At 36.5% G+C, this 21,141-nt stretch overlaps 1 protein-coding gene and 1 long non-coding RNA gene across 2 annotated transcripts in view; one reads left to right on the forward strand and one right to left on the reverse strand.

Moving 5' to 3' along the window:
- LOC135087954 (RB1-inducible coiled-coil protein 1) overlaps nucleotides 1–21,141 on the forward strand; it is a 38,399-nt gene that overhangs the window by 12,992 nt on the left and 4,266 nt on the right. Inside the window, exons 11-22 of the mRNA XM_063982821.1 lie at nucleotides 5,842–6,125; nucleotides 6,366–6,422; nucleotides 7,432–7,561; nucleotides 9,118–9,650; nucleotides 9,948–10,194; nucleotides 10,547–10,867; nucleotides 11,479–11,597; nucleotides 11,762–11,918; nucleotides 12,279–12,416; nucleotides 12,849–12,963; nucleotides 19,724–19,810; nucleotides 20,891–21,122. Of these exons, the coding sequence (XP_063838891.1) occupies nucleotides 5,842–6,125; nucleotides 6,366–6,422; nucleotides 7,432–7,561; nucleotides 9,118–9,650; nucleotides 9,948–10,194; nucleotides 10,547–10,867; nucleotides 11,479–11,597; nucleotides 11,762–11,918; nucleotides 12,279–12,416; nucleotides 12,849–12,963; nucleotides 19,724–19,810; nucleotides 20,891–21,122 (2,420 nt within the window). The remainder of the gene's footprint in view (nucleotides 1–5,841; nucleotides 6,126–6,365; nucleotides 6,423–7,431; nucleotides 7,562–9,117; nucleotides 9,651–9,947; nucleotides 10,195–10,546; nucleotides 10,868–11,478; nucleotides 11,598–11,761; nucleotides 11,919–12,278; nucleotides 12,417–12,848; nucleotides 12,964–19,723; nucleotides 19,811–20,890; nucleotides 21,123–21,141) is intronic.
- LOC135087955 (uncharacterized) lies at nucleotides 116–418 on the reverse strand. Its single transcript, XR_010260934.1, has 2 exons — nucleotides 363–418; nucleotides 116–278 (listed from the first exon to the last, which is right to left on the reverse strand). It is a non-coding gene; the product is annotated as an uncharacterized LOC135087955 (long non-coding RNA).

A 21,141-nucleotide genomic window follows, 5' to 3' on the forward strand; every position in this document is an offset into this window, starting at 1 on the left:
AAAAATCTGTCAAACCCCATACAAAAAACATCGGTTATCGTCATAGTTACGGTCAAAGTTAGGTGGTGCAACTCAGCCTAAGAGAACAGGTGGAGTAAAGAGAAAGATAAAGACGGAATATTCAAACTTTATATTTGGTTTAAGAAATGCAAAACGTGTTCCAAAAAATGATACACCTCATACACAAAATACAGTACAATCGGTTGTTGTGTGAGTCAAGAAGTTCCGTAGAACATTCCTTCATCCCTTTCGGTCGTTTGCACTATTTTAAAAGGCATCTGAAAAAAAACAAATAAGCTTATTTATGACTTAATAGAGAAGTAGTTACCTGAATTCTAAATAATTACCCGTATAACGCATACCCTTAAAAAAACGACTACAGCAACACTACTAACTAGTTACAAAAAGTTCCTTTAAAATATTACTATTACAATGAGCGAAAAATAACATTTGTAGTGATAATGATTTTATACTTAACACTTGTCAAACTAGGTACCTACCTAATTGGAGACAGATAAAATTGAAAGACGTGGAGTTGGGGATCATGACGTGATTAAGGCCGGGTAACAGAGAAAATGGCGAAAATGAGGTTTTCATTTTTCATTTTTGAGGTACTAAACAGTAAAATAAAAGGCTAAGATTTTTTTTGGGCATAGTTGAGGATATTTTCTAGGGCTATTAACGGATGGAAACACGATTTGATGAAGTTGACTCGATAGAATAAATTCCCAAAGTTACCTCTATTCGTTTTCTAATAATGGTTTTATTTTTAAAATAAGCGATTTGAGATTCTGAATCGTTTACTAAACTAAAGTTCAGAAATAACTTGAGGGCTTTTAACGGATGAAATTTTTATATTGCGTCTTATTTAGTTACTATGTTAAAAAATGTGGAAAAAATCGCCCATGACGGCTTGAACAATCTCAATCAGTCGCGCGGTGGCGCTTACGGAGGACGGACGCGTGCCAGTTTTTTGGCCGTGACAGTTCTCGATTTGTCAATATTTTTGACAATGATGACTTTGATGAGTCACAGTATAATAATACCAGTGTTACTGGAGAAAGCTAAAATTTTTGATAATTAAGAATTCTGAATTTTGTCTACCTACTGAAATTTAAATCGTTGGCATCCTTTTAAACTAAGACTCTACTCATGATACATTCCTCAAATATGAGACAAAACCAATGAGTTAAAATTACATTTTAATAGTACCTACATACAATCGTCTTCACTCTTTAGAAGAGCACACTGACACAAATAAATAAATAAAAATTAGGTCAGTGGGTCAAATATAGGGGCAGCTGCACGTCACTGAGGCCTCAGCCTCGAACTTAGCGGGCAGCGGGGCGCCGCTTGTTTCGAGAACGGGTCTGCGTTGCCCGCCCCGCTCCAGCGCCGCCGCCGCTTCCGCCCCGCTGCCCGCTAAGTTCGAGGCTGAGGCCTGAAAGACGATTCTGTTTACTCGGCATCTGGGCTGGAGAACATGAATCCTTGCTTACAGATGCAGATGTAAATAGAGTTATAATTGGACAAATTTTACATGAAATGTTTAACAGAACTCAGTTAAAAGACACATACATGGAATACCAATAAGGTTGCGGAGGGAAAGCTACCTATTATAAACTAGCGGTCGCCCGCGACTTCGTTCGCGTGGACCTCGTTTTACCCCCGTTAGATAATGATGTTTTACCTCATTTTACCCATGTTGATAGATGGCGTTTCACGGTTTCCCCCGAATGAATATTTACGAACGTCATACCGTAGTTTGTCCAGTGCTGTAGATTTTAACCAATGACGATAGATGGCGCTTTTAGACACGTCTTATTTATTTATTGAAATTTATTTGCCACATATCGTCATAATGTTAATCTGGGTTATAAACAATAATACTGTAAAGTTTCAACAAAATCCGTTCAGTAGTTTTTGCGTGAAAGAGTAACAAACATCCAGACATCATGACATCCAGACATCCAAACTTTCGCCTTTATAATATTAGTAGGATATTTCACAATCCAAACTAATATTTACTATTTAGCATTTACTTACAGTAAATATTAGTTTGGATCGTGAAATATTTATGATAAAAAAAAGAATAAAACAAAATAGGGTTTCAAATTACCTATCTATAATCTAATATTATAAAGAGGTAAAGTTTGTGTGTTTGTATATTTGTTAAATCTCGGGATCTACTGAACTGATTTTAAAAAATCTTTCACCAATAGAAAGCCACATTATATCTGAGTGTAATAAGTTATATAAAAACCAAAAAATTCCACGCGGGCGAAGCGGCGGGCGGAAAGCTAGTTTATTTATAATTATGTAAGAGCATAATTATTAAAGTCGAAGTCAAACATTCTTTATTTGTGTGGACCTATATTAACGAGAGATTACAAGAGATTACAAGGCGTCAAATATTTCAAGAAAAATATTAAAAACTATTATAAAGCTAAATTTTGCTCTCATGGAGCCTTTACCTACTCTGACAAATTAAGACTTAGAGAAGAAACTAATAATAAAACTATTTAACTGTCCTGCAATGAAAAGCTTGATCGGGTACAACACCTCAAGTTATTTCAGAACTTGATTTCATTAAAAGACTCCGAATATCAAATCGCTTAGGTATCTAAAGTCAAACGATTCTGAAATGTCAAGTGGACTAATGAATAACTCATTAAGATAGTAGCGCCCTCCTGTCAATGACATACCTGGAACGATAGAGTTTTGAACAACTAATAAAAATGCTTTGTCCTAAATGACTGACGGATATCGTAGAGACCTGAAAGTTGGAAGGTGTGTTCTTTTTATGACGTAGGCATCTCATAAGAAAAGATTTTCCGAAATGGGGTCATGAAATGAAGGGGGTGAAAAAAGGGGGCAAAATTTGTATGGGACAAAGTGATTCCTTGGTTCAATCTACTTGAAATTTAGTTTAACAATACCTTAATATAATTCATGAAAGACGTGTGGAACGGGTAGAAAGTAATTTTGGCAGTCATTTTCTTCGAAGTTGATATCAATACTACTTAGTGCCTTTGATTTAATTACTTTTTATTTTTACAAGTGTTTGAAAACTCCATTTCAGATTGTGTTCAATGTCAAGTGAAATCTCAAATTGAAATGTCTCAATCTCAATGAGGAGACTCTGTATTTATTCCTAGAATTCCCCAAACACCGTCAAATTACCCTTTCAAATTCAAGACAGTGCAGTTTCCCATCAGTCTGCTTCGTAATGACTATAAACAAAGCTCAAAGTCAAGCTCTAGGGACCTCTGCTTAAACTCCCATGAGTGCACAGAGGTACGCAGGTAACCGCGTGTGATGCTTATAGCAATTTTCGATAGGTACAGAACCCCGTACATACGTCATACATATTATAGAAAGAAAACACCCAGACCAATACAAACAAATATGTTTCTGCAATTTTAGTATGATATTTTTATTTATTAATAAACAAAGAGACTGAACAAAATTGATGCGTACCTATACTGATTAATGTTATTAACCACATGCAAAGCTTCGTCAATTGCAACAACTGTAATTAAATTTATTATCCAAGCTCTAAATAATCGCTACTAAGAGTAACTTATCATAAAAAAAAAATCCAATCGCTCAAGCTCCCAAGGGCCTACCGATAGGTCGGGTGACGTAATCTTGAAATTCTTTAAGCCGGCGCAGAACTTCCAGAAGGTCGGGCGACGCCACGGCCACTTTGAACAGTGTTTACTTCTGCAGTTATATTTTATATTTATTCGATTCTAGAATATATTCCCAAAAAGTCTGAAGGGTGTTTTAATTTGTATCACTTGGATATGATTTCTATTAGAAAGTGTTGTGAGTGTGACGCTTGAAGGGAAGGAAGTCAACCTAACCTAACCAACTGCGTATTTCTATACTGTGTAGCTGGAAATTGTGGCGGGAGCTCTTTGACGCGCTGTTTTCGGCGAAGAATTGCGCGCGCAGATTTTGACAGCGCGAAATACCTACTTTAGAAGAAATACCAAGCCTTAAAGGATTCTAAATTATTGTTTCGGTACCCTGATTGACACTAAAGCAATCCATTTTTATGACGTTTAAACCTAATGAACATTATAACATACCTAAAAAGTGTTACAGTAATGCTAAAGATATCACTTAGATATTTTATATGTAGGTTGAATGACTTAACCATTTTCTTTTTACTATAATAAGACTGACAACATTAAAAGACACTAGTTGAAAGTTTAAAACATTAATATTATCTGACGCCATTTGCTTTCTGTTTTCTCTAACATAGAAAATAAAATTATAATACACATATGCATGAAATACTACTTATTATCCTTTTCTTACAAGCGGAGTATCGATAGAAGCAATTTTATAAGTTAAAATTAATCAAATCGTTAAAAAAATCACAAAAAGTGTCATATGTCGATTCTAAATTTGTCCCTATTTTATTAAAAAAAGGATTTCTGTGAGGGCGCGTGAATTATAAACCACAAACATATATATATTTTCACATAAGACTAATACTCCCAGCTCATTTTCATTCTTGAAACAAAAAAATATGATACTTACCTTATGATAAATTATTTTAAATAAAGACATTAAAACATCTCCTCACAACACCATTGCACTGCAATACTCTAAACGAAAAATAATCAAATCGGACAATAAAATGCGATAAGTTTTTTCGAATACTTTCAAACAAACAAAATAAAACGTTCAGCCTTAGAATAAAACGTAACTTTGGCATTGTAATTCTGAAAGCTGTTTCAAAGCTGTACTAACATCTAATAAAATGCTTTTTACATTAGAATATGCTGTCTAACAACTTTACTAATGTCTGTCTTCAATAACATTATAAGCGCTGGTTAGCAGCACTACTAATATTTAATAATGCTCAAAGCCGTATTATTTGGGGCCCAAATTGCGCTTACAAGACACTTATAGACTTTTATACGGCTGATATAGTGCTACATATGCTGCTCATATACTGCTCTGCACGTAGGTTCATGCTGTTGTACGCTTCTTATAATTGTGTTTTGTGTTACTTGGGTAGGAGGCGGACGTTCTCGGAGGCGCATATATTGGTACGTCCACCTTAAGGCACTTGTCTCCCGACGAGAAGGCTACTGTCAATTATTTACTGGCTGGAGCGATTCTTCGGCATCGTAGCGCAGTTGCATCATGCGCCCGCGGTGTTCGTACGCGCTGTGCATGAAGTCGCTAGGAGGCGGACGTTCTCGGAGGCGCATATATTGGTACGTCCACCTTAAGGCACTTGTCTCCCGACGAGAAGGCTACTGTCAATTATTTACTGGCTGGAGCGATTCTTCGGCATCGTAGCGCAGTTGCATCATGCGCCCGCGGTGTTCGTACGCGCTGTGCATGAAGTCGCTAGGAGGCGGACCTTCTCGGAGGCGCATATATTGGTACGTTTCGTCTTTAGTATTATTGTCAGTGCTAAATCTCAAGTTCTCAAGAGTCAATACTCAATATTTTATTGCATCCATTATGTACTTAAAATTAGAACATTATGGGCCCTCTAGGGCACGGCAATTAGGAGAGAGGAGGACCACCCTAGATCAACCGAAAAATGTATCAGAAGTTATGCGCCACGATGGTCTCCGCTAAAACACGCGTGTCTTTATCGAAAAATAATATGCCCGCGTCGGACGTCTAGAGTCGGCACCTGCTCCATACACCCGCGTACATTTTATCTTAGATCCTTAATTACATGCCTCTAGTACATGAAAGAGGGTCATGTTTTTGCAGTCGATACTTTACATGTGTATTCAAGTCCCCTAGTCCTTTTTTTAGCAACTTTTCCCTACTTTATTGATTTTATCCTTTTTATTTTAGTGGGCAGCAGACCTCGCAGCCAAGCTCTTAAAAATCCACGACGAGGAGGTCACTCGTCGTCAAGAGTTCAACTCCCTCTTTGACGGACACTTCCTCAAAAGCCTCTTCCCTGGGATGACGGATTTACCGCCAATATTCGCGACCCAAGTGCCTCCGGAATTCGACGCGCGACTTCCGAAACTGTCGGACGAAGACGTGGAGTATATCGCAACCTCTTTCCCGAATCTGGCCAAGGATGTGCCTATTTCTGACATGGAGTCTGTGGTCAGATTCTTCAGGCAAAGGTTTGTGGTCTTTACGAAATAAATGCCTAATTGTTAATATTTGGAGAAAATATATAAAAAATGCTCATCTTTGAAGTATTCCGAACTACGATTTGCGAAACAGTTGCTTTTGAAAGTAATCACAAAAAAAAACAAGAAAAAATTCTGATCTTGATATACTCGTAGAATAGTATGAATTTTGTTTTGTTACTTTTTTATGAGCAGCAGTTGTATGCCTAATATTTTATTTTTATTTTCAAGGTTAAACGCTTCAGAGCATGAAGAAAAAGAAGCTTACGTACAAGTGGACCTTGATAAGTAAGTACATATAATCACTTGTCTACTGCATTACCTAGCATCTCTTGAATAAGTATCGTAAATGATTCAAATATCGCATTAATCACTAGAGGTGCCCCTTAAAATTGTCTAGTGAAAAACAACTGCATATGCGCTACTACGCACGAAGCAGAATGTCACTTACGTGTAGAGATAATAGACAAGACAACACAATCTTGTTTTCACTTACTTTAAAAAGCTATACTTATCTGTGGCAATATAAAATTGTTGTGGTTAAGCAATAAAGTATTGAGTACTAACTTTTTCCCGCGGCTTCATCCGCGTGAAATATTGTTTGTCACAGATCGTCATAAATTATAGCCTATATGTTATTCTGGGTTATAAATAATAATACTGTAAAGTTTCTTCAAAATCCGTTCAGTAGTTTTTGCGTGAAAGAGTAACAAACATCCATCCAGACATTCAAACTTTCGCATTTATAATATTAGTAAGATTGATCCCAACAATCTTGACATTACGACATAATGGGATTTTAGAAATTCGAACTAGGTACAGTCGCAGAATGAAAAGGTTCGTTACCTTAGTGTCGGTTTTCGCTTGCACTAGGTACTGTAAGAGTCAAACCTGCCAACATAACAGTGCAAGAAACAGAGCTGCTAACATTTAAATAAATATGACGTTTGCTAACGAATAAGGTTTTGCTTGTTTATTTTTCTATTCCATCTGTGCAATGTTACAAAATGTAGTTTTTTTTTATATAGAAATAACAATGGCAGGTTGAACCAACAAGAAGGTTTTATTTAGTTTATCAATCATAATAATCTTCTTGACAAGATAAATCGACTTTGATCTGAATAATTTTGAACTTTACTGACGAACAGTTAAAGATTATTTTCTCTAACTCGAGATTATTCTGTAACATAGTTTCAAAAGGTAATATGTGCTCGCGATTCGTTGAAGGAATCAATTTGAAAACTGACGAACCTTTTCATTCCGCGACTGTACATTGGTTTTCTCTATTTTTTAACAGAGATGTAGAAGACGAAAACGAGACGGGCGAGTTCGAGCGACTGAGTGGGCAGTCTTCCCAGCAGAGGATGCGTCACGATACCGCCACCAGCTGCGAGATAGAGACAGCTGCTGCGGCCACGATTACTGATGTACGTACACTTGTTACTTACTAGTATTTACCGCAGGTAGTAATTACCCTAGATAGTAATTACCCTAAGTAGTATTTACTCCAGGTAGTATTTACCCGCTCGGTGGACTGACGATCTGGTGAAGCGCCTGGACACGGGTATAAGTAGTCGTAGTGATTCTTGAGGGATTCCTTTATCCATCAGTGGACGTCTTTTGTTGAAACCAACTTCGAACATACGCGCGAGGTTCTATGTCAAGGATAGTGCACTAATTTTACCTACAGATAGATTGCAAATACATACATACTACATAATTAAAAACCTTTAAAATACAAAATACAACACGTGTGTCTTTTACATTATACTGAAACGTCTTCAACCGACTTAGATCTTAGACCATTTTACATGCGCTACATCTTATTCATTCAACTAATTCACTTTACTACATTTCTTTTAAAATTCCTCAATTTAATTGTCAGAATCAATAAGGCTCGTTTTTCAATTAATCGTCGCGGGAATAGTTTCTAGCTAACTAAACTTTTCACGTTTAAGTTTAAATAAATAAACGTTGAATAATAGTTTAGTTTCTATGTATACATTCCACAATAGTATCTTAAATTAAAACATTTCTAACATCGTCATAACATCCGTCTTCTTATTTCGTGACTTGTGAGACGTGGCATGCTTTCCAAACAAGATGGCGGTCGCGGTCTCGCCGACCGAAGCGCGTCTCGCGGCGATCGCGGAGGAGTTCGAGAGTTCTGAGTTTTACATCGACGAGTCGCTTCCCGCCAGCTTGGAGTGGGGCCGGGACGAACGGCAGGTCGACACGCACCCTGTATGTTGCCGTTGTAGTCACACCCTGTATTCTTTCTGGGAATAAAAAAGAAAAATTAATGGACTTTTTTTTAAACAGAACGCTAAAATGCGCTTGCGGTGAGAACAATAAAGATCCGCTTTTGACGTATTTTTAATAAGTATGTGAACGAGTTTTACTTTAAATACAATAACGATTTCTTTGCCATTGACATCCCAGAATAGATACATAAGGTGTTCTCAGAAGGAAGCATTGTAGTTACCTTTCAACCGACTTCGTTAACCTGGTGCAATGTATATGTTTTATATCCATGTTATAATTCTATAATCCCGGTTTAAAGATTTTCTATGGGCAAATTATGTTCCCTTGAACATTTTTGCTCTTAGATTTGGTGACTACCAACTTTTCAATATACCTGAGTAAAAAGACGTATACCGCTAAGAACGTGCCTTACCTCAAGCACTGACTATTATACTATAGTATAACGTGGGAATGACATCAAAGTCGGTTGAATTGTTTTTGTTGCTCCGTTTCACCGGCCCCGTATAAGCTATAGCGTATTAGCGTTTTAGTTTCTATCGCATGATTATGAAACATTGTATTTTATTTTCCATTTTTCCAGTATTGTTACGTGTCTCATTTTATATCATTCATCCTTCAGCTTATTGTCGCAGCATTATATGCCAGAACCATTTAATCGTTATATTATACTTTTGAGACGATAATGGTTTGCCTCTTTATATTTTTTGTTTATTTTCAGGACAACATGGACACGCATAAAATTAATATAGACAAACTACAGGAGTTCCTTGTAAAACTGTGTACATTATGTAGAGCGAACATGGTATTTATTAAGGAGGAATTAGCCAAACTAAAAACAGACGCGGATGAACAGAAGAACTTTATTAAAAGTTGGTACTTAGAAATAGTTCAAGCTTGGGAGAAAAGCAATCAAGAAATTGCTCTTCGTCATCGCGAACAAACACAAAGGCTGACTGTAGACCACGAATTGGAATTAAGCGATATGAAAGCAACACTCACACAAAAAGACGAAGCAATAGAAAATCAAAAGAAAGAGATGGAAGATCTAAAATTAGAACACCAGAAAGAAATAGAAAAGTTAAACAACGAACACCAAAGTACAAAAGACTTGCTAGAGAAGACCCGGCAGGAGGTAGCCGGCTTCGAAAAGAAATTGGAAGAAATAGAGGTTCAGAAACAGAAAGATATAAAAGAGATGCAGGAGAAGATGCACATGGATTATAAGGCTGAAATAGAATCAATGCGATCAAGGTAATTAATTGTATGGTATCTATCATATTACTCAAATATGTCGAACTAAACTGAGCTTGTACCTACAGATTAAAACAACACAAACAGCTATACATTGAAGTCTCTTATGCCGTTATAATAGGCAACAAAAATTGATAGTTTGATGTGATGTCGTCTGCACTATGGCCGCTAAATGAATTTCCTATACAGTTTTTCATTCTCTGTTTCTCTTCAAGTATTTTTTCGGCATGATGTACCCTATCTTATAATACAAATATTAGTGTAGCTTCATCCTAAAACAAACTACTTCATTTCTAGGTTCCGTCTAGTAGCACTCACAAACATGGACCGATCGCCATCCGAGTCTAGTTTAGAGAAGATCGAGCGAACCGATGTCATTGAGATATCGAGCCACAACGCGATAGTCATGCAGACGAAAGAAAACGCAGAAGTTGAGAAAGAGGAGGCTGTGAAAGATGCTGTGACGAAGGCCGAGGCCGAATGGAAGGCCAAGATGGAGGCCGAGCTCGCCTCTGTCAAGGCTAAGCTAGAAACTGAAAAGCAGGTTAGACTTTTTATGCCAATAGAGTACCTTAGTATGAGAGCGACACGGGAGTTTTTGAAACGTCAGAAGTCTATGAGACTTCAGAAGGTTCAGATTTGTATGCTCTGTCACGTCATAATATGTCAATGTCATTCCCGTGCCGCTGTCATAACTCGGGCACTAACTGAGTTAAGTGCTAGAACTATAGTTTATATACCACCAGTCATACTTTCTATGAGTTGGCAAACGCGATTCTGTATGGCAAGGACATTACCCTAATTTGAAAATTTTCTTTGTCGGTCATTTATCTACATTAAACCGTGTACAAACCTTGCAAACAGTATGTAACCGTAACCTATCTCCATTCCCACAGACAACGATAAATGAAGTGACACGACGTCTGCTGTCTGAGAAGAATCGTCAGCTTGATGCGCTTCGGGACCGCGAGCAAGCGTTAGCGCGGGAGTGCAGCAAGTACCGCGACACTATACAGCAGCTGACCGACCCCGAGACCAATGACTACGACGCCCTGCTCAAGACTCAGGTCAGTTACACTGTCAAGTGGAGTCGTCAGCTCGAGACGCTTCGGGACCGCGAGCAAGCGTTAGCGCGGGAGTGCAGCAAGTACCGCGACACTATACAGCAGCTGACCGACCCCGAGACCAATGACTACGACGCCCTGCTCAAGACTCAGGTCAGTTACACTGTCAAGTGGAGTCGTCAGCTCGAGACGTTCAGGTCACTTACACTTTCACTATGATGTTTGCGAAATCACAACCCTAGCGTCAGTGTTTATAAATAATCTTTGGACAATTTCACACAGCGCCAGCTAGCCCCAAAGTAAGCAACTTAATGCTTGTGTTATGGGTGCTAGCTTAACGGATATACTACTTATATACTTTTTTTTTAAAATACATAAATATTATACATAGTCACACCCAGACCCATCACAGAAATTAAAATTCATCATTTCAATTTCTGCCCGGCCGGGAATCGAACCCGGGACCTCTCGGCATAGTAGTCCGTTCTGAACCACTACACCAAACGGCCGACCGTTTATGAGCTGCCAAAACATTTGGTAATGTTCTGTCAGTAACCCTAGGGCCACGACAAGCTTTATCGATAAGATTTAATCACGACGCGTGACGCGCATCTTATATGGGCTTGTCAGAGGCTTTCTTTGCTTGTTGATCGTGTTTTTTTTCTGACCGGTTGATTTTAGTTTATAATGTCATGAATAGACTGAAAACTGACGGATGTTTGTACAACACTCATAATTTATATTCAATCAATTTGTTTTTTTAGTTTGCAACACTGGAGAACGAAAAGGCAGTGTTGCAACAACAAGTCCAGGACCTGAAGAAGGAATTGGAGAAGAAAGCAGACGACGCTGAAAAGAGCAGGGATGACGATAGCGATGGCAGGTTTGTATCACCTTTAGCTACTGCCAACCACTTCAAGCTCTAATCTTTAATGAATAAAGTTCAAACTCCTATGATGTCCTTTACTATTTTACTCCAATTCAATGCTTACAGTTTCAAGCTCTAACCTTTAGAACATAAAGTCCAAACTCCTTTGCCGTTTCCAGGTCGTCACCAAAAGAGAAGGAAGGCAAGCGGTCTCGCTCGCGCTGCCACACGCCCTACGGCTTGTCAGCGGGCACGCTAAGCCTGTCATCGTGCTTACCCGGGCACACAGTTCTCGTGCTATGGGATCCATCACATCTTAACTACACAGTATTGCAGGTAAGAAAACAAAACTTGAAATAACACACTATTGAATTTTCATGACATATCTTGTGATACGAAATGTTGATTTTGTTCCATTTTCCATAACATGTAGGTACGTTTATGTTAAAAAGGCACTTAGTATAAATCGAGACACACGCGTGTCCTGGTACAATTTTGTTTGATTTTTTTTATGCTAATGTTTCGTAAGGTATTAGCTAAACGACGAGCTAAGTAGTTTCTTTAAAGCAGTATTATTTTTTGCCGTATACAGCTTATCAAATATTCTTATTTCATAGTAATGTTTATTATTTTGGATCTTACAACAATGAAACAAGGTTCAAAGATGACATTAAACGTTTATATTTTTTGTTACAGGAAGCGCCAATAATGTACTTTGTGCATAGCGATTGCTTGCCTGCGCTAGACCTCAGTATACAAGCGAAGAACGAAAGCGAACGTCGTCTTTACGCTATCGCCACAGTCGACTCTAAGGAGTACTGTTATGCTAAGAAGGTAAGTAGTCTCCTGAACTTTTTATTTACATACTGACATTTTCCATGCAAGGTTTTTAGATTGCTATTACATTTCAATTCAAACATAGCGATATCTATCAATTGATGGCTCTGTCAAATGAAAATAGCTATTAGTTTACTTTGTGATTTTAGACTCTTATAATATTTGAGTCTCACGCCCTAGGACCCGATTCCTAGAAAGGTCTTAAAAAGTATTTTGTGGAAGAATCATTCCACGCACACTCGTTTAGTCTTATGTCACCAAGCGATAGGAGCAGACGTGCCCCAAGATCCGCATAAGTTGTAGTAGACAAACCATTTATTTTGATATTGGTGAATTTTGGGTGACAGGTGTCATGACTTAATTTTTGGTTTGTAAAGTTTGTCTCATACTTAGTATTTAGCAAATAATTGTGTATTTTTTGTTCTCCAGAGCGGCAACCGTTTCGGAATGCCGCGTGGCTCGCGTTTCTACCGCGTGCGAGTGCGGCCGCCACGCACTGCGCCTATTGCACAGCCGCCGTGCTGCGATCACCGCCACAAGCCCGGTAAGTCGAAACACATAACACATACACGCCCATATACGCCACAAACTACAGTATTGATAAGTTTAACAATGTCCACTTTTTCACTTGATGACGAAGTAATTTGGTGTATGGCTGTAGCTAACAAAATATGTGATTGTTTTAGGCCCAGTTCCCACCAAGGCGGAGCGGAGAAATATTTTGAATAACCAATCAGATTTCACTCTCCAATAATGAAGGAAATCTGATTGGTTATTCAGAACACTTCTCCGCTCCGCATTGGTGAAAAAACCAGGCCTAAAATAGCTTTAGCCAATTTGGTCGTCAAGTGAAAAAGCGTGATTGCAACAAAGTAGATACTTATGTATATTTTTAGGTTCTTATTGCAGATGTAGTGTGGAGACGATACTTACACTTAACATTTAAAACAACATAACCATTTTTTTTTATTTTACTTGCCTACTTGATTTAGTTTGTGAAAAAAAATACGAAAAACAAACTAGCAAGTTACGCTTGTTGTACGCACAACCTATTAGTGTGTAGATGTGCTTCTGTTTGTTGCCTCTCTTTGCCAGTCACGTGGTCTACGGTTATATGGGAATCGACTTCCAGGCTCTTGGTACATCATAGAATAGTTTAGTCAATAAAAAAATAAAGTACAGTCGTGGCTTCTTATGGCTATAGAAAATATGTAATTTTTTCTCTCTTTTAGGCCGTTCGCTGGCACTTAGTAGCGCTGCGGTTTTGTTTTAAGGCATTCGCTGATTTGACATGATTTTCTTCTTCTGATTTTGTTTATGGCCAGGTTTGGAATATGACGGCCCACTCTGTGGGTGTGATCTCCCCAATGAATTGTTTTCATTAATACTATCGTGTTAAAAGAAGACTACGTCAATCAGCGGATGTTCTTCTTTTTTCATTTGTACAAAAAATTGTCCAACATGTGTAAAAATATCATCGTAGCTCTCTTCATTTCACCTTTTTTTTATTGTCCAACGCAGGCGGCGGACTATCTGGATTTGTAACACATTTTTAGTTATTTAATGTTATTCGAACTTTACATTTATACTTCCAACAAATAATTCTAACCATTTTTCGTCGTCTGCGAAGGGTATTACAGCGGGTTCACACATTAATTTTTTTTGCAATGTATAGTGTAGTGTTTAAATTGGGACAATATTATTTGATCCTCCAAAAACTAATTGATCTTTTTTGTATGTGCACTTTTAAAAATAAATGATGTTTTTTATTATATTTTATCTTTATATTAATTATTGGGTCTATATTAGTTGATCTACGAATAAATTATGAATGATCTTCATTTAAGGTAACATAATATTTATGTTTAACATACTCTTTTAATATTTGGTAAACAAAAATAATATTTGATCCTCTTTTTTAGTTATTGATCTTTAATTTTGTTAATTTGATGATTTTTATATCAAGTTTGCCTTTTAATATTGATCACCTAATAAATACATTTCGATCTAAGTATAACTTAACTTTAAAATATATTTGATCTAACTAAAAATATTATTGGTTAATATTTTTAATTAAAAAATATCTTTTAATTTACGTGGTACTTTGTGGTTGAGTGACAATCGTCCGTCATTGGTCGTTTACTGAGTTGGCCAAGGGCCCAAGGGCTTAGCGGCCAATAAGCAAGCAGAATGGTACATTGCCATGTTTGTTTAAATTACAAGCTTTGCTTAGTTTGGTTGGGATAATTTCTTACTTCTGGCATCCCTGAATCCGACATCATAATTTTTACCTCTTTATTTTTTTTCAAATCGCAAGGTAGATTTTCTCTTAGTAGGGTGATTGCTATAGTAATTGGCCTGTACATAGTTATTGGCCACCTTGGCTAAAATAAAAATAAATAAGCATATGTACGTTATTAAGAGTGGAATAGAGACACAAATACTTTCTCTGAGCAATACGCTGTCCAATGTAGTATGTCAGAGTAAGAACAGATGGCACTCTAAACAGCAGAAGCTTTCTTTCGACAACGAGTCGTCCGAGTAGCCGCATGCTTGTCAAAATTTTAAGGTAAATATTTATGAATATTGTTCGTAATTTAATTGTTTTTGCTTGTTATAGTAATTTTACTGTTTTTTTGTAAAGAGATAAATGGTAGCTTATGTAGATAGATTAAGTTACTTTGTTTTGGAATAAAATAACTTTAAAATTAGACCGGCCAATAACTATACCACGTTTCAATTTATTTCAGTTATTGGCCATGGGTGGCCAATAATTAAATTTTACTTTTATTGCATTTTTATTCAAGATTAAGTTAATTTAACCCTTAAATATTTGCTATTAAAATGATAACGTCCTAACCTATTAGGATCAGTAATTAGCCGGGGGGCCAATTACTGACACTTATGCACGGCCAATAACTATTTTTATTGATTTACTTTACCTAGATTGTTACAAGATGCCGTAGGTAACACAGTATACTAAGGTTGGTATAAGTAGTTGGAACAGAAACACTTAATCAGTTTAAAAAAATAAATAAATAATACCTGAAATGCAAAACAATGATTTTTTTTTATTCTCTATCGTTTGTGGGACTATTTATTATAAGCAAAATGGATTGGAAGCGGAAGTTACAGATGAACCTGAACCTATAAGTCGGGAGAAAGAATCAACATTGAGTGAAATAGGAGAACTTCAAACTAGAGATAAAGAAAGAGAGACAAAAGACCCTAAAACTGGGACCCAAGAAGATGAGATAGGTACTTGTAGACGAACGAGAACGACGAGATGAACCGTTACCGTAACCAGAATATCAGAGGATTCTGGAAGAAAAAGCTAAAGAAAAAGAAATCCTCGAGAAAGAAAAAAGGTAACGGAAAATTGAAAGAGAACATAAAAGAGAGGACAGAAAACGGAAAGCTGAAGAAAAGAATACTGCTAAAATAAAAAAAAGTAAGAATAATTTATCTGTATCCAATCAAATCTGTAATATTTGCAAAAAGCTTATAAAAATAGACTTTTAGTATGCTCTGAATGTCACCGTGTCTTTCATAAATCTTGTGCAACAGCATATTCCTGAAGAAGAAGGAGACAGTTATCTTTGTCACAATTGTTACAATGTTACTGAATGTACTGACGATGATGAGATAGATGAAGAAAACGATAAGAGTGATACTGATGGATGACGAATTCTTAGCTAATCTTATGGAAAGACAAAATGAGTTAGGATTACAAAGCGTGAAGTTTCAGTGATTTTTATGGTTTTTTTTCGGTGGCTAATAACTGTACTTCTAGGAGCCAATTACTGTGATTTTGGGGCCAATAGCTAAATTTAATGTGATCTCTGATATTTTTAAAATTATCATTGTAATTCTTATCGTATAACACCAAATAGGTACTAGCTTAAATAGCAGCAATATTGTTTTCTCATAATAAAATATAAAAAGTAAACAAAAGTCGAGTTTTTGTTACTTTTTACACAAGTTAACTTACACAACGCTCTTAAAGGGCCAATAACTGTAGCAATCACCCTATACCGATCACGACCGTGATCAGTGACCATAGAGTCATCTGTCAACGGGTCGATTAGACCCGATAAAAGCACTAAACGATATTTTTTTACTTTTAGTGCGACAATCGGGTCGTAAAGACCTGCGGGCCTAAAAAGGCCAAATCACGCAACATTGCTAAAAGGAATTCATTTCCAGAATTCATAGCAGATCATAAGCAATTCCTCTAATTTTCATAAAATGGTCTTACATTTTGGCAGAATTGCCGCAATTCAATTCATCCGCAGATTCATATTCGGCGTCTATGTTGCCACATGTGAATAATAAAAACCGTACTTTACCGGTTATCATTTCTACGACTTTTTTTACATTTTAAACTGAAAATCTTAAACAATTACCTCATATCTTGTTTTAAATTAATAAAAGTAATTTAATAACATCAAAATATTTGAGTTTAGAAGCCAAATATGAGAAATGAAAAATCATTCACTATTTTATTTACGACTGGCAACAAGTTAGGTGTCGACTTATTGAAGGTCAAGTTAATGTAAACAATACCATTGTAAAGACACGGAATATTATGCTTGAACTAAACTCTTATGATTTAGGCGATAAATCAAGGTTTTAAGTGATTGACATACATTCCAAGCGTTATTTTATGTTATTGACAAAATAAACAATATTCGCTTAGTGTGGTAGGGAGGGATTGTGTAAGGTTTCGTTTATGCATTTTGTTGTGGAAACTCAGTGTCCTTCAAAAAATTATGCACTTATTTATCTTAAAATAGAACTCAAACATAAAAGAAAATACTTATATCCTCTTAATATTGAATAGTGATCCAGCTAATTATATTTTTTTAACCGAATTCAAAAAAGGAGGAGGTTATAATATGTTCGACTGTATGTTTTTTTTTTCTATGTATGTTCACCGATTTTCAAAATTCTTTTTTTGTTCGATAGGGTACACTTCTGAGGTGGTTCCATTGTCACCAAGTCAGGATCTGATGATGGGATCCTAGGGAAATCGAGGGCAACCCTCAAATTGTATACTTACAAACAAACAAACTTTTTCATAAGTTATTCAAGTATTTGCTCATCATCATCTCATATTGATGAGCTGATGATAGAAGGCAAAACTCCTTAATGCTTAGGAGTTGGAGGATAATTCTTTTAATTTTATAGATAAGTATAGTTTCTAAATTTATTCAAGTGTTTGCATCAGATAGTCATCATCTCATCATGATGAACATGGTAGGTACAACTCCTTAATGCATAGGAGTTGGAGGATAATTCTTTAAATATTATAGGTACAAATAGACCAACACTTGTATTCATGTTTTTAAGGTGGGCTGACGGTTTAAGGTCTTTTTAGGTTGCCGATCTTTATTTTGTAGGGTATATTATTTACACTAGACATGAAGAATATGGTCTCAATGTACTGCCTACCTTCAGTGGTAACATCAAGGTCATAATTAGTTAACTAAAAAGCAAGAAATTAGTTAAATTTTATTAAAAAAAAAGGCAAGTGCAGGCAAACTTCATAATCTTGGCACCGACTCCAGAAGTATCAATCATGGTATACCTACATAAATATTAATAAGTAATAATATTAATTCGTCCTAATAAATAAGTAATTAGTAATTATTTTTCTACCTTTTAGTGTAGGTTTTTTGGAGTCGGTTTAATTTTTTGCTTTTAAATAGCTAGTACCCTCTCCCTACCCTCCTCAACCCTCCCCCTAAATCGTGGACTCATACCTTGATAGTTATTTACTATAGGATTTAAATTAGGTAGGTACCTACTTAATACTTGTAAGAATCGATTGAGGTATAGGTACACATTTTTCGACAAATATTTTAAAGTTTTATAATGCATTTCTATTTCTAATTATATTACTCAATTCTAAGTCAAAAGCACCCTTTGCAAACACCCCATACTAGCCTAGACGATGTAAAACACTCCTTAATACGGGCATGCTCCCAAAAGTTTACATAAAGGCCTAAATCTTCCATTATTAATTTATTTTTTGAAATTACGAACTAGCTGAATTGTAAAATGTTGCTCTCGAGTAACTTCTTATGATTCTGCTAATTGACACATTAGCAATTCCTATTTTGTGGACCATTTTACGATTTCTCATACAAAACTGTCAAATGAATGAATTGCCGAATATGAATTGTATCCGAATCATAATATGAATTGCCGACAAGTGGCCATTTTGTGTTTTTAAATCTGAATCTTAATATGAATCTAATAAGAATTGCTCAAAGCGGCCTTTTTAGGCCCGCTGATAAGTTTTTTTTCCAAATTATTACTATGTTTGACGAAACAATTGCAAAACAATATTTATCTTCGTACTACTGAAAAGACCGAATATATCCATCCCGCACCAACGCATCCAGCACCTAAGGTCAATTCGACCCGATAACGCAGGGTGAACCTGTTAAGTATGCTTTTTTAATAAAAAATAAATCTTTGAACATCAAGTGCCCTTAAATAGTTTCCATCCTTTGACTACAACTTAATAAAAATAAGTACCATAACATAATTATATTGAAGATTAATTGATATAGACAATAAAAAAATTATACAAATCGAATTATTTAAAAAAGTATCACAATATTGAATATTTGGTGCTCATTTCTCTTATTTTTGAGGACCAACAAGTAACAATCAGATATAATTTTTACATCTCAAAAATGTTTTGCGTAGTTCAAAACAGGTTAAAATATCGATCGATTTCATTTATTTTGTATCTCAAAGAAAGAGGATCAATCATTAAAATTGATGACCATTTAGATTTTTTTATTTGCCATTTTTGCTAATTTAAAAAGATCATTTAAATACATGCCGTTTAAATTGGCGACCGTCTAAAGGTGAACCCGCTACTCTGTAAAATATGGCTTGATTCCTATGACAGTGATGCCAAGATATGTGTGGGACTTGTGAAAGATACGTGCTATCAAGCTCAACACGGCAGATTCTGATGTGATGTCGACTGTATTAGAAAAGTACAAATAGATTCAGCAACATCAAGAGTCATACTTCACCTGATAACTAGAGATTACATTTATGTGTCCGAGCATAAAATACTCGTGCCTCACACTATGTATTCTTCACTATGTCTGTAAGCCCCCGGTAAGGCTCAAACTGTTGTCCGGCATGTAGAGAACCAAGCCAAGCGGCAGTTAATTTCAGAGATCGTCAAGCCAGTTGTCCGTAATAATAGGAATCAAGCTGTATTTTACTTCGTTCCCACCCTTATACTCCGGCGTCTAACAAGCGCGCGCGATCAGTTGCAGATGCCATGCGCGGAAGCGTGCTCGCCGTGTTGGGCGAGCAACGGCCGGTTAAGAAATGGCTGACCTACATGCATGCCCCAGGTCTTTGCCTTTTGTCTTCACCTGCTCACCTCTGTTACGATACGCCAAATAAGTGTGACGTAAAAAATTTTGACTACAAGAAAGAAAACAACTTTGACGTTGGTATTGCCAGTTACAAAGAATCTTGCTTTCCAAATGTCATTTTGAAAATTCCTTTATCTGATGACATGTAACTAAAAAATACGTTATTACTGAAATATTTTATGTGAGCATCGCGCGCGCAACTTATTTGGCGTATACAATATACTACTACTCGTACGTTGGATGTACAAAATAATATACATACACGTTGTCTGCGAACTTCTTTAACTTATAAATAAAAAGTTATACTTTTGAAAGAATTGAATTTTAAACTGATAATTCACCTGATTTTTTTTAAATGATGTAGGTACGCATGAATGATGTACGCACGATATGCATCCTTATATCATTCGTCGCCAATTTGGTTTTATTTTTAAATAAGTAAGTCCAACGTACGAGATCTAAAGTAATAGAGGTCAGCTCTTCATCTCATCTTATCGTTTCGTTGCATCGCTTGCTCGACTAACCTACTTAATTTACTAACCACTAAACGCACTGTGATTAACCTATACTAACACTACTAACAATTTTATTGATAGGTCTGATACGACGGTCGGGTGAATCGGTACCATTGTAGTTTGGGTAATAATTACATTTTGACGAAGATAATGTATGTTATGTGGATTTTTAATAAATGTTGGATATCTATTGTTTGTTTTAAACAAGCTGGCACGGATGAGTATTTGTAACTGTAACGAACATGAGAGCTTGGCAAAATGTTGCCATGTACAACTTTAATAAAAAATCTGAACATCTATCAATATAGCTATTTTTGTTAGCTTAGCAGTGAAAATGCTGGTCTTCCTGCCATTGATAGTTTAATTGCTTTCATACGTGCCAGCTAACTTAAACCAATCAACTAGTTCGTTTTGTAGTATGTATCGTAATATGTGGTTTCGGTAATGGTGGCGGTTGGGGGTGTGTTATTTGGATTGCTAATGGAATTAGCATGTTTATTTTTACTTTTTTCATGTTTCTATACTGTATTATTTTCTATAGACATCCAAAAGTCGGTCGATACAAGTCAGTCGACCAGTTCGAACACTGACGAAGCGAGTCGCGTGGGTGAGGTGGCTACGGCGACTCTGATCAACCTGGATTCGCCGGTGTCGACCAGCGAGCCGGCTTCCAGTGGGAGTGCTAATGTGCCCGGGGAAGACCAATTGGATTCGATTGAAGCCAGTGAGCAGTGGCAGACCTCCAAAATGCAGCTGTCAACTGTCAGCGCAGTGTAAGTATTTATTTTTACA

The sequence above is a fragment of the Ostrinia nubilalis genome, chromosome 3 (assembly GCF_963855985.1).
Source record: "Ostrinia nubilalis chromosome 3, ilOstNubi1.1, whole genome shotgun sequence".
In the NCBI taxonomy this organism is placed as follows: Eukaryota; Metazoa; Arthropoda; class Insecta; order Lepidoptera; family Crambidae; genus Ostrinia; species Ostrinia nubilalis.